Source organism: Schistocerca americana, chromosome 9 (assembly GCF_021461395.2).
Source record: "Schistocerca americana isolate TAMUIC-IGC-003095 chromosome 9, iqSchAmer2.1, whole genome shotgun sequence".
NCBI classification, from domain to species: domain Eukaryota; kingdom Metazoa; phylum Arthropoda; class Insecta; order Orthoptera; family Acrididae; genus Schistocerca; species Schistocerca americana.
Window position 1 is genome coordinate 116,426,310 of NC_060127.1, and position 14,174 is coordinate 116,440,483.

Consider the following 14,174-nt stretch of genomic DNA (forward strand, 5'->3'; position numbering starts at 1 on the left):
TTTAGAGTACACTTTGTGGCACACGGAGGGCCCGTGATACGACCTGCTGTGTTTGATCAGTCTCCAGTAGCCCTCGTATTCTACCCCTCATAACGTCATAAATATGTGTTCTTTGAGCCATTTTCAACACACAGACACCATTAGCACGTCTGAAAACGTCTGCATGCTTACTCGCTGCACCATACTCTGACATGCACCAACGTACCTCTGCTTATGTGGACTGCTGCCAGCGCCACCGCGCAACGACCGCAGGTCAAATGCACCGCATGGTCATATCCCGAGGTGACTTAAACCCGCAAACCGACCACCAGAGCGTTGTTTCGCCATGTATCAGCATTATCCTTAATTTATGAGCGTGAGTGTATGTCTTTCCAAAACTTAAAGAACGCCTTCCACGACTTCACTTTGATAGTGATGAAGCGGTGTAGGCTTAGGTGTGGTTGTGGCTCTGCCAACAAACATTCTACACTCACAGCATATAAACTGGGCTCTCATAGGGAGAAATGTCTTCGTCGCCAGAATTACTGTGTTGAATAAATATGTAGACATGAAAAATAAATACCAGGTGATCAGAAAGTCAGTACAAATTTGAAAACTGAATACATCACGGAATAATGTAGATTCAGAGGTACAAATTGACACAAATGCTTGGAATGACATGGGGTATTATTAGAACCGAAAAATACAAACGTTCAAAAAAATGTCTGACAGATTGCGCTTCATCTGATCAGAATAGCAATAATTAGCATATCAAAGTAATAAAAAGCAAAGATGATATTCTTTACAGGAAATGCTCAAAATGTCCACCATCATTCCTCATCAATAGCTGTAGTGGAGGAATAATGTTGTGAACAGCACTGTAAAGCATGTCCGGAGTTATGGTGAGGCATTGGCGTCGGATGTTGTCTTTCAGCATCCCTAGAGATGTCGGTCGATCACGATACACTTGCGACTTCAGGTAACCCCAAAGCCAATAATCGCACGGACTGAGGTCTGGGGACCTGGGAGGCCAAGCATGACGATAGTGGCGGCTGAGAACCGATCGTCGCGCATCTGTCGGACATTTTGTGAACTTTGTTTTTTTTTTGTTCTAATAAAACCCCATGTCATTCCAAGCATGTGTGTCAATTTTTACCCCTCTATCTACATTATTCCGTGGTTTATTAAGTTTTCAAATTTATACTGACTTTTTGATCACCCGGTATGCAAACGCTTAATAAATTTTGTTTTATTTTAAAAGCTTTAAGAGTTTTCGCCTAAAAATTTCGGGTGCATTACTCTTCAGCACACCGTCGAAGTAAGTGCTAAACCTTTTTCCTATTATTTTGTGTAGGGTGTCAGAGTGAAAAGGTTTCGAAAAGGGTTGAAATTATATGCGAAGTTTGTTAAAAGTTGCTAAGTGTTCTCATTCTCAAATAAAGAATTAATATATTTTACGTAATTTGCACGCCCTTCGCACGCTGCCTCTAGACATACACACAGTTTCCAAATTCAATACTTGTCTGATTGTGTTAAATCATTGACCTGAGATTCTACCTCATAATGAGTACATTGTACTGCCTTTTAACTTTTCGATTTCTGGCAATAATCATTTGAAATAGCGGAAATCAAATTTTTGTTGCCCCTGCAAACTGTTAGTTATCAATCTGCAGCTGAATTGTGCTCCCGTTAACACATTTCAGCCGTTTAGCAATGCAGATAAGAGTGCAGTAACATTCCCTAGTTACTGGTTCGCCTGCCGCGCGGGATTAGCCGAGCGGTCTGAGGCACTGCACTCATGGACTGTGCGGCTAGTCCCGGCGGAGGTTTGAGTCCTCCCTCGGGCATGAGTGTGTGTGTTTGTCCTTAGGATAATTTAGGTTAAGTAGTGTGTAAGCTTAGGGACTGATGACCTTAGCAGTTAAGTCTCATAAGATTTCACACACAGTTGAACATTTTTATTGGTTCGCCTTTTTGAAGATTTCAATTAACTGTTTCTTTCGCACCCTAAACTACAGGGACCGAAGCGAAAGTTTTCCACGTGTCCCATAAAAATTCAGCATTTCATCAACGAAATTGGCCGAGAAAATATGTTTGCATTATTGAACGTCTCTTGTATGTGTAATGAGTTAAGAGATCGTATCACTTTAAAATCTTACGATTCACGGCACGCACAAATCGAACACAAACAGCTCTGATTCGTTTGCTCTGCACGGTGTGGGCAATGTTTCGGGTACTCGTCGTCGTATTCTCTTATATCTGACGAAGGAGGTCGTGTTCTTGAATGCCGATGGTAGGATGCGTCTGGTGAACGCAATTAGCCGTCATAATGACGAACGTACCTGTTTCTCGCGACCGCTACGGTAGTCGGACGAAAATGCGTATGTGATGTCATAATTACAACGGAGACCGACAGCAGCGCCATTTACACAGTTTGTGTGCGTACTGTGAAACGCCAGATTTGAAAGTGATCTAATTTTCAGACTTATTTTATATTCACACCTTATAATTCCGGAAGTCCGCCCCCGGTAGCTGAGTGGTCAGGTTTCGATTCCCGGCTGGGTCGGAGATTTTCCCCGCTCCGCTCTGGGACTGGGTGTTGTGTTGCCCTAATCGTCATCATCTCATCCCCATCGATGCACAAGTTGCCGAAGTGGCGTCAAATCGAAAGACTTGCACCCGGCAAACGGTCTACCCGACGGGAGGCCCTAGTCACACGACATTTCCATTTTTTATAATTCCGGACATGGTTTCCTTATCAGATCTTTATCAATAAACTCCCAACAACAGTCCCGAGGAGCTTGCAACCGGAATTTTGAAAGATTTGGGATAAACACATGTAATTGTCGCCACCCTATCTAGTGACCGCAGTCACAGCTCTGTAGAGCGAGCAGCAGCTGTGTCGCGGGTAGCGTGCGGGCGTCCGTCAGGGGCCTGGGAATACGCGGGCCTGTCGTTAGGCAAGTCCCAGCGCGGACGGGCAAACACCGTCTCCACTGCTGACAGTTGTTTGTTTACCGCGGCGCCCCCTTTCCTGGAAGACCACACGTGGTACTAATCCGCTCGTCGAAAAAAGGATAGAGAAGCATTCGCTCAACAGTCAAAATACAAATAACGAAGTATCACTGGATACCTCATTATAACTGTAGACACGAGACTGTTATCCGGTGCTAGCAGCGATATGCAGCTTCAAAGGGGAATAGTGTTTTTGTGATCATGTACACAGCATTTTTCAGCGCTAGAGTATGCAAACATTATTAACAGCAAAGGGAAAATATGTTGCATAATTTACATTACCTGGCAGTATTCGAATTACCAGAAATATTGCAACGCCCCCCCCCCCCCCCACCCCCATGTGGGGGCTTAGAATTCGTTACCGCAGTCAGAGACTGCCACACACCGCTTACGACCCAATGTTGATACACTTAACACAATGAAAATATGCTATCCGAAATTTAACCCTAACATTGCTAACGTGGGGAATTGCTATCAAATCAGTTAATAACTATATTTCAATTAACAACTGATAATAAAAATAAAATTTTAAAAAATTACAAACATATTTTTATTAAAAAAACTTTATTACAAAAGTTCGACTTCGTATACAGCAAAACCACCAGATTGACAGTAGAAATCTAACATGAAGGACTATTATTCAGCATAGGTATGATGTCCAGCGAACGATAACGGATTGAAGCTGCACATTCCCTCGATGATGAGAATAAGCCGCAAGTATATGAATTTTGCTATGCAGTGATTGGTTGTTCGAACTAAAATAAAAAGAACCGTTCTCCGTAATAGGGATCTAACGGCACTGTGGCATCGGCGAACCCTTATAAAATAGTAAACTCCCACCTAAAGAGCCGGCGCTGCACAATATGCTCACCAGTCTCTTGTCGTCTCGATGCATGTGAAGATGTCGGTCAGCACTCGATCCGCCCGTGCACAGAATCTGCAGATTGCGCTAAGTCGTCGAGATTGACAATAACAGGATCCTCTTCACCTCCATCATCCCAATGAGTTGACATCCCATCAAGTACGTGGTAAATCAATGCCTGAACTTTGTGCTCTTCTGGCCCATAACAATCCACATACAACAAAATTTACCATTAATTGCGCTATCAGATATCATATCTTATGCAAAATATGAACAAAAATGCAATAAACTGCCACTCTGACGTTTTCTTCTTATGGGACGAGGGTGGTATATTGGGCTTTCACATACTCCAGCATGCTCAACTTGTTTCAACAGCATCTCACAAAGTCCTGTTCTCAGTAGAAGGTACAAAAAAATACTTGAAATGATAATTATATTAAGACCCTAAGCTGTCGGCAGGCGTTGATATACATCAACGACGACAGTTGAAAATGTGTGCCCCAACCGGGACTCGAACCTGGGATCTCCTGCTTACATGGCATACGCCCTATCCATCTGAACCACCGAGGGCACAGAGGGTAGTGCGACGGCAGGGATTTGTCCCGTGCACGCTCCCCGTGAGACCCACATTCCCAACTTAATGTTCACACACTACATTCGTTGTGCCCCTGCCCATTACACACATTACTCGTGGCAGACAATCTTACCGAGTCCCGTAAGAGTTCGGGCAATACGTGTACATCCAGATGAAGATGGCATCTGTTCTTTCGGACATATACCGTCGGTGACCATGCAGTTCTCTTAGAATGAAATGAACGTAAATCAGCTCCTGTCGACAACTTAGGATCTTGATTTAATTATCGTTTCATTCTAAGACAGTTGCGTGGTCACCGATGGTATCTGTTCTTTCGGATACGTCCAAAAGAACAAATATCATCTTCAGATAAAAACATGCTTTTACCACTCTGCTGACATCTCGTAGTAGCTACATGGAACCACAAAGCAGTGTCACGTATCCTATAGCAGTTAATTATATAAATTTTTCATAAGGGGCATGCATACCACACACCTACACACTACTGCCGGGCTAACCCACCATAAACAACAACCGCCATGTCTATTGCAGTGTTCTCTGTGATCTAGTGTTGCGCCCCACCTTCGTGTTCATTACGCTGTGGAGGTACTGCCTAGATCGCAGCTGCCGTGTTCACTGACCTGCACACATACAGTCTTGGTTTGACGTATATTCAGGCAGCCTCGAGTACTTTGATTGGCACGCTAACGCACTCGACCACAATTTCGCAGTAAAAGTCTGGATCTCTTTGTGACTTTGGGTGAAACACAGCAATCACCATCACCAGAGTCCTAAGGCAGTGGTCGCAAACTTTTCTGTTTAAGAGCCAGTATCGACATGATCGACACCTCAGGCCGAATAGAAAATGAGAGGGGTGTTAGTAAATTGGTCACATAGCCACTCATAGAGAAATTCAGTTTTCACGAAACCATAGTTATTGATAGAAGTTTACAGCTTAACACATTTTGAATCAACTGAATCTACATATTTATAAGGTATACAATCAAATACTTTTAAGTGAAGAGAAAATAATGTATTAGAAGTACATGCAACAGAATGCCATGTTTGTTTTTTCTGGATTCCGGGCACATTTTTCTAGGCATCTTCATGCCTTAGAATCTGAAAGAATATCAGGCGGCTGACGCACACAGTTTTCAGTTGGAATTCTGTACTAGGCCAAATACACCAGAGCAGAGACTGTTTTAAATAATATAAGTTAATTACTTCAGAATTCTCACAAAGGGATGGAATGGCGGATGATAGCTTTGCATATAAAAGTGATTAAAAGTCAGTTTTATCTGTTGTATTATGCCTGTTTTTTCCAAGTAACTAACTCTTATTAGGGTGAACACCTGGCCACTTTTCCCGATCGGATGCCGTGTCGGCATTAGTGATCCACGGAAGAGTCTATTAAATAAATAACAAGGAACTACATTTGTTGGCCAAAAGGTGTTGTTTGAGCATTGATAGTGTAAAAAATTATTACTCTCCATACAAGAGAGGTAATAGGAATAATATATAAGTCACTTAACTTACATCAGGCGACTATAAAACAAAAACGTTTTTATTACAAAATAGCGGAACAAGCTTCCTCTGTCAATCAACAACGGAGACGTATGTTAGACCTACACTGAAGAGCCAAAGGATCTGGTACACCTGTCTAATATCCTGTAGGGCCCCCGCGAGCACGCAGACGTATAGCAACACGACGTGACATGGACTCCACTAATGTCAGAAGTAGTGCTGGAGGGAACTGACACCATGAATTTTGCAGGACTGTCCACAAATGCATAAGACTACGACGGGGTGGGGATCTCTTCTGAACAGCGCTTTGCAAGCCATTCCATATATGTTCAATAATGTTCATGTCTTGGGAGTTTGGTAGGCAGCGGAAGTGTTTAAACTCAGAAGAGTGTTCCTGGAGTCACTCTGCAGCAGTCCTGAATGTGTGTGATGTCGCATTGTCATGCTGGAAATGTCCAAGTGCACAATGGACGTGAACTGGTGCAGGTGATCAGACAGGATACTTAAGTACATCTCCCCTGTCAGAGTCGTATCTAGACGTATCAGGGGTCCCATATTACTCGAACTGCTAACAGCCCACACCATTACAGAGCCTCCAAAAACTTGAACATTCCTCTGCTGATATGTAAGGTCTACATCTACATCTACATACATACTCCGCAATCCATCACACGGTGCGTGGCGGAGGGTACCTCATACCACAACTAGCATCATCTCTCCCTGTTCCATTCCCAAACAGAACGAGGAAAAAATGACTGCCTATATGCCTCTGCACGAGCCCTAATCTCTCTTATCTTATCTTATCTTATCTTTGTGGTCTTTCCGCGAAATGTAAGTTGGCAGTAGTAAAATTGTACTGTAGTCAGCCTCAAATGCTGGTTCTCTAAATTTCCTCAGTAGCGATTCACCAAAAGAACGCCTCCTTATCTCTAGAGACTCCCACCCGAGTTCCTGAAGCATTTCCGTAACACTCGCGTGATGATCAAACCTACCAGTAACAAATCTAGTAGCCCGCCTCTGAATTGCTTCTATGTCCTCCCTCAATCCGACCTGATAGGAATTCCAAACGCTCGAGCAGTACTCAAGAGTAGGTCGTATTAGTGTTTTATAAGCGGTCTCCTTTACAGATGAACCACATCTTCCCAAAATTCTACCAATGAACCGAAGACGTCTATCCGCCTTCCCCACAACTGCCATTACATGTTTGTCCCAATTCATATCGCTCTGCAATGTTACGCCCAAATATTTAATCGACGTGACTGTGTCAAGCGCTGCACTACTAATGGAGTATTCAGACATTACGGGATCCTTTTTCCTATTCATCTGCATTAATTTACATTTATTTATATTTAGAGTTAGCTGCCATTCTTTACACCAATCACAAATCCTGTCCAAGTCATCTTGTATCCTCCTACAGTCACTCAACGACGACACCTTCCCGTACACCACAGCATCATCAGCAAACAGCCGCACATTGCTATCCACCCTATCCAAAAGATCATTTATGTAGATAGAAAACAACAGTGGACCTACCACACTTCCCTGGGGCACTCCAGATGATACCCTCACCTCCTATGAACACTCACCTTCAGCGTATTCTGATCACTTCTTGGCCGGGAGTAGCGATGTTCAGGGCAACAATTATGCAATGGCCGCGTTTTCCATCATGGGCCCACCTCTGCCTGACCATATTAAGGCCATTATAAGGCTGGAGGCAGTGCTACACGGTATAAAGGTGATGTCAACTCGCGCCGTCTAACTTTCTGTATGTTGTGCAGTATACGATGTTGCAGACCAAAGCATGAGCTGGTTTCACATTAAGAAACATCTAACGACATTTTTTTACGACCAGATAGGTCATGAATAAAAACAGAACTGCGATCGAGAGGAGCATGACATGCATTGTAATATGTTACCTGCAAGGAAACCGCCTTTCTTCGAAATATGAAACTTTGCTCTCTTTATATTCGTCTGGACGGCCAGTATTTGAGACCACTCGTGTCTTGTTGGTTCGCAGGTTTCGACAAGTACAAGGGCGGTCTGGATACGGTGCACGACCTGACCGGCCTGTACTCGGTCTACACAAACTGGAGGAGCATCGAGATCATGTTCCACGTGTCCACGCTGCTGCCCTACGAGAAGCACGACCCCCAGAAGGTGAGCCTGCTGCAGCTGACTGCCTCTTTAACTCTCGTTCTCCAAATCACATTTTTGTCCTTCCTTCTCTTCTCCGTCAACCTCTGGTATTCCTCTTCCCTGTTCTTCCGCTGACATCCTCTCTATCGTCGTCTTGCTCCTCATACTTCATCTACCCTCCATTCTCCTGTTCATCATCTTCATCCTTCTCAACCTTTTCATTCTCTTCAGCCTTCTTCGCATTTTCATCTCACTCATCCTTTCCATCGTCCTTCCCATTTTCACCCTCCTCTTTCTCATCATGCTTTTAATCATACTGAATATAATATGTTCGTCATTCTTCTTGCCCTATTCATGTTCCTCACCTTGTTCATCCATCCTCTTCTACTTCCTTCTCCTTTTCCAACTATACTTCCTCATCCTTCTCCATCCTCCTATTCTCGAACCTCCTCCCCTTCTCTTCATTTTCCTCTTCTTATATGTTTCCTCCTCTTAATTCCCCAGCTCTTCGTCCATTCCCTTTCTTGTACCTGTACCTCCCTCCTTTTTTTTCTAGTCCGTTTTACCTCCTTCCGTCTGCGTCCCTCATTTCCCAGTTCTCTCTACCGTTAACAGTGTTTCTGCTTTCATTATCCCCTCTGTGTTCCTTTTTCTGCAGTGCTATACAAAGAAAACGTTTATGCAGTTGTACAGCCCCAAGTTTGGAATAAGCTACCTTATATCCTGTACCAACTGCCACAGTTTTGATTTTGTATGATATTTGTGCACTACGTCACTTGTATGTTGGAGTGGTACCTTCATCAAGGTTAGTGCTGATTATTGCCTCACTGTTGTCCAAAGTATCGTTAGGGCCATATGTGATGAGCTCCAACGTGTGCGAGAAGCTGCGTATCCATTTCACAAACAAATTGTGCAAGAGACAGAAGCATGGCAATTCCATTATAAACGTATAGTTATGATATGTCGACCATAGTCAAATAGTAAACCTGTGCAAACGAAATTCGTGTAGAAAACTGTAGAAAATGTATCTCCTAGAAGACATCCGAGACAGGAACGTAAGTCAAGAGAGCGCGTAAATCTGGTTGGTTAGAACGTAGACCATGAATGGGAGAAGGATAAATTTCTAAAGTAATAAAAATATGCCGACCGGTTGCGATAGGAGACTTAGGCAAAACGCCAGTTACGAAGCAGTCGAGCCGGCCGCTGCGGACGAGCGGTTCTAGACGCTTAAGTCCGGAACCACGCGGCTGCTACGGTCGCAGGTTAGAATTCTGCCTCGGGCATGGATGTGTGTGATGTCCTTAGGTTAGTTAGGTGTAAGTAGTTCTAAGTCTAGGGGACTGATGACCTCAGATGTTAAGTCCCAGAGTGCTTAAAGCCATTTGAACCATTAGAAGCAGTCGACGAAACTCGATTTGTCTGGAAATCCAATATTTGATTGAAGATAGTTGCATTCAAAGTCACCACCCTACATTAATGAATTAGAAATTGTTTTGGTTTCGTCTCCACATCGTGTGGCTACCCATCTCTTAGGTTTAACTTCAGGCGTGGCAGACACTGAAGGCTTTGACGAGAGGTCGTCTTCGTTTCTGGCGAATATCGCGGGTTGTGTGGTAGTGGTCGATGAGACTCTGCCGTTCCTGACGTTTCCTCCGGGCATGTATTGGACGTCGTCAGAGATGGTCGTGATATCACTCAGTCTTGCCGACTCATTCTCATTCTTTTCATTGGCAAGAGTGTAGCGAATGACGAGCACCCCTGATCTCTGGATATGTCCAACGCAGCTCTAGACGAAATGTCAGTAAACGAAAAAGTTTCATGGACAACCACTGTACATACCGATAGATTCATCGGCAACTAAGGCACTGTCAGATGGGAGTCACTTCTTCCGGATTGCTTTCTGACAACGGGGATGTGGGGAAGCATATGTGATGGCATAAGCTGGGAGTGTCTATTCCTGGCATCACATGCGATGTTACAAGTTAGTATTTGCGTTACAATGTGTATAGTGCTGTTTCTGAGCTGTGGTAGAGCCTTCGGAAACCAGCGGACCGAGATCTGATTGATAATGCTCTAGCACAATTGTTTTCCAACCTGTACTTTGTCACACGGCAGATAAACTCATCACTCTCGATATAGCAGGAATTGATTAAAGGCCTTCTCTGCCTCGTGATGACTGGGTGTTGTGTGATGTCCTTAGGTTAGTTAGGTTTAAGTAGTTCTAAGTTCTAGGGGACTGACGACCATAGATGTTAAGTCCCATAGTGCTCAGAGCCATTCGATTAAAGGCCAAAGTCGCTAAACCGGTAATAAATAAAGAGAAGTCGAGACTGTATTTCATTACTATAATCACTCCCTAACTGAAACACAGTACTGTTTTGCCATCTTGAAGCGCAAGTTTACTCCTAGACTAATCGTTTACATTCAGATAACTGTGCAACAAACTGATCTTTAAGAGTGAGAGCAAGCTAATGGTTGTACAACTTACCACCAATGTTACATACCCTGCCCTCGGACCTATTGATGACAATGTCTTAGACGTCCACCGATCGTGAGGTCCGGGAACAAGTGTCATTTTCTGATGTTTCGCGTCTGTAGACGGGCTCGCAAGTGTCAGCAGGTCAGAATCCGGTACCTCTCTCCACGCTACGTTAGAATTTAAATTTTTATGTTAACAATTACTTTGTAGCCATAATAAATTCCCCCAGATGATATAATGAACACCCTTTGCCTGTACAGGGCGTAATTAAATTCCCTTTAGGTACTTTGAGGACTTGTAGTGAGAACCGAGACGGTTACATTTAACATAGGAAGTCACGTCCCACTGGCCGCAACATACCACAACACGCGTTGCTCTCTGACACCTGCTGCTTGTCGTCTGGGTCTACTTACAACGAGGGCTCGACGTGACGAGCGTCGACGTCAACAAAGATACTGCATCTCCATACCATATTTCGGTACACGAGATCACAAGTCCCTGGTCCTCCAGAATCGGCCGCAGCCCTAACCTGTGCCAATACGTCTTCCTCGGATTGCACAAGAGTCACGTAGACTGGTTCCATGAGATCCCACAGGCAGGACTGTAGTAAATTCAAGTCGGGAAAACGTGCTGGACTAGCAGTCAGACCGACGCAACCTACCCACTTTTGCCCAAATCGTTGGTACAGATGACCTCGGACCGAACGTGATAAGCGATCACAAACTCAACTGAATGGCAGTAAAGAAACCTGTACTGGGCATCGGATATAAGGTGATTGCTGAAAGACGTATGTACAAAAGAAGAGCCAAAGAAACTGGTACAACTGGCTAATAAAGCCATTCCGGACGTGTGGGGTGTCGCACAGTCCAGCTGGAATTGCCCAAGTCCGTCGGAATGCACAATGGACATGAACGGATGCAAGTGATCAGACAGGATGGTTACTACGTGTCAGCTGTCAGAGTCGTATCTAGACTATGACGGGTCCCATATCACTCCAGCTGCACACGCCCCACACCATTACAGAGCCTCCGTCAGCTTGAACAGTCCCCTGGTGACATGCAGGATCCGTGGATTCATGAGGTTGTTTCCATACCCGTACACGTCCATCCGCACGATACAATTTAAAACGAGACTCTTCCGACCAGACACCTTGTTACCAGTCATCAACAGTCCAGTGTCGGTGTTGGCGGGCCCAGGCGAGGCGTAAAGCTTTGTGTCGTGCAGTCATCGGCTCCAAAGCCTATACCGATGTTTCGCATTCGGGAGGACGACGGTTCAATCCCGCGTCCGGCCATCCTGATTTAGGTTTTCCGTGATTTCCCTAAATCGCTGCCGGGATGGTTCCTTTCAAAGAGCACGGCCGACTTCCTTCCCCGTCCTTCCCTAATCCGATGAGACCGATGACCTCGCTGTCTGGTCTCCTTCCCCGAAACAACCAACCAACCTATACCGATGTTGTTTCGTTGAATCGTTTGCACGCTGACACTTGTCGATGGCCCAGCACTGAAACCTTCAGCAGTTTGCGGAAGGGTTGCACTTCCGCCACACTGAACGATTCTCTTCAGTCGTCGTCGGTCCCGTTCTTGCAGGATGTTTTTCTGGCGGAAGCGATGTTGGAGATTTGAGCGTCCCGTCGCTCGTGCGCGACTAAAACACCAGGCTTAAACTCGCTTAAATCTTGATAACCTGCCATAGTAACAGCAGTAACAGGTCTAACAACTGCGGCAGACATTTGATGTCTTATATAGGCGGTGCCGACAGCAGCTCCGTATTCTGCCTGTTTACATATCTCTGTATTTGAATAATCATGCCTATACCAGATTCTTTTGCGCTTCAGTGTAATACCCTACTCAGTGGCGCCGAAAGTGCAGGAGTTTTGAACGTGTGTCGTGGCATTGTGTGTGTAGCGCGGAAACGGTACGTATCTGGGCATGGATTCCTCTGCTAAACTCAACCGTCTTGGTCTCCACTATAAGTCATTAATTCCCGTAGAGGGAATTTAGTTACACCCTTTATGTACTGAATGTAATAATTATTATTTGTAGCAACGAGGATGTACACATTCAAATGCCGGTCGTCGATTTCGTAATCGAGCTGGTTCCATCTTCCTTGGTGCGTTGTTCGCCGTTGTGGCGGGGCACGGTAGGGCGGCTGGCACTCGTATCATCATCTGCTTCACCACCATTATCAATAATGTTTTCCATAGCCGGCCGGAGTGGCCGAGCTGTTCTAGGCGCTACAGTCTGGAACAGCACGACCGCTACAGTCGCAGGTTCGAATCCTGCCTCGGGCATGGATGTGTGTGATGTCCTTAGGTTAGTTAGGTTTAAGTAGTTCTAGGGGACTGATGACCTCAGAAGTTAAGTCCCATCGTGCTCAGAGCCTTTTGAACCATTTTGTTTCTCTTCCTACCCACAGCTGCAGTGTCCGACTGTTAAGCCCGTTTTTCTCAGGAACGAGTAGACGTTTCACTTTTAAATTTATGTCACATATAGACGTTTATGGTCCCCTGGAGCTGTAAAACATTCAAGCTTGTAAGCCACTTCATTTTTAAGAAAAGCCATTTGTCTCACATATTTTGATACTCGAAAACTCACTCGTCATAACCTTAACGTACAATCCTGAAATTTGGCAGAAATCAAGATTTCACAATACAAGTAAAGGACAAAATCCGAGAAATTTTAATTTGTAATTACATCACATGAAAAAAACAAATTTGTCATTTTTTTAGCCGTCTGTCTGTTTGGCTCTCCGTCTGTTAAGACCCCTTTCCTCTGGAACAGTATCACATATTAAATTCAAATTTATGTCACATACTGAGGTTTGTGGTCCATTGGCGGCGTGAAAAATTGTTAGTCTCTAAGTCGATGCAGTCAAAAGATACGACCATTCATGTCACATATTATGATGCTCGAAAACTCACTCATCACAACCTATAGAGTGCTTGCCGTTGACCTAGAATCGTGAAATTTGGCAAGAAGCAAGGTTTTGACAGCAGAAGGAAAGGAAAAAACAGAAAACTGTTAATTTGTAACCATATCACACGACAAAATATATTTTTCTCATTTCTTATCCGCGTGTCTGTCCGTCTTTTAAGACCCTCTTTCCTCTAGAACAAGTGAGCGGCGTATCATGTTGAAATTTATTTCACGTACTAAAGTCTATGATCCCTTGGCGATAAAAAATTTTGAGATTCTAAGTCAATTCAATCAAAAGATTCGCTCATTTTGTCACATATTTTGATACTTGCGAACTTTCCCTCAAAAGCTATAGGGTACTTCCTTTTCACGTAGAATCATGAAATTCGGCAGGAAGCAAGGTTTCAGAGAAGAATTAAAGTAAAAAATCTGCAACTTGTAAAACTGTAATTATATCACACAAAAAATATCATTTGTCATTTGAACATACGTTGCATTCATCATGTGTCAAAAGCACAATAAACTAACACTGCTTCATGCGAACATAACTAGTAAGTATGAGAGAAAGTACCACCACAGCTGTATCTTGAGAATGACTTTAATCTGTCATACGACTGGTTTCGGCCGCACATTATCGCCATCCTCAGGCATTACCACTGCCAAACGTGTATCTGATTTCCTAGACTC

At 44.1% G+C, this 14,174-nt stretch overlaps 1 protein-coding gene across 1 annotated transcript in view; it reads left to right on the plus strand.

Annotated features, from left to right (window-relative positions):
• LOC124550722 (rap1 GTPase-activating protein 1-like) overlaps nucleotides 1-14,174 on the plus strand; it is a 175,590-nt gene that overhangs the window by 144,167 nt on the left and 17,249 nt on the right. Inside the window, exon 3 of the mRNA XM_047125443.1 lies at nucleotides 7,972-8,111. Coding sequence (XP_046981399.1) covers nucleotides 7,972-8,111 — 140 coding nt within the window. The remainder of the gene's footprint in view (nucleotides 1-7,971; nucleotides 8,112-14,174) is intronic.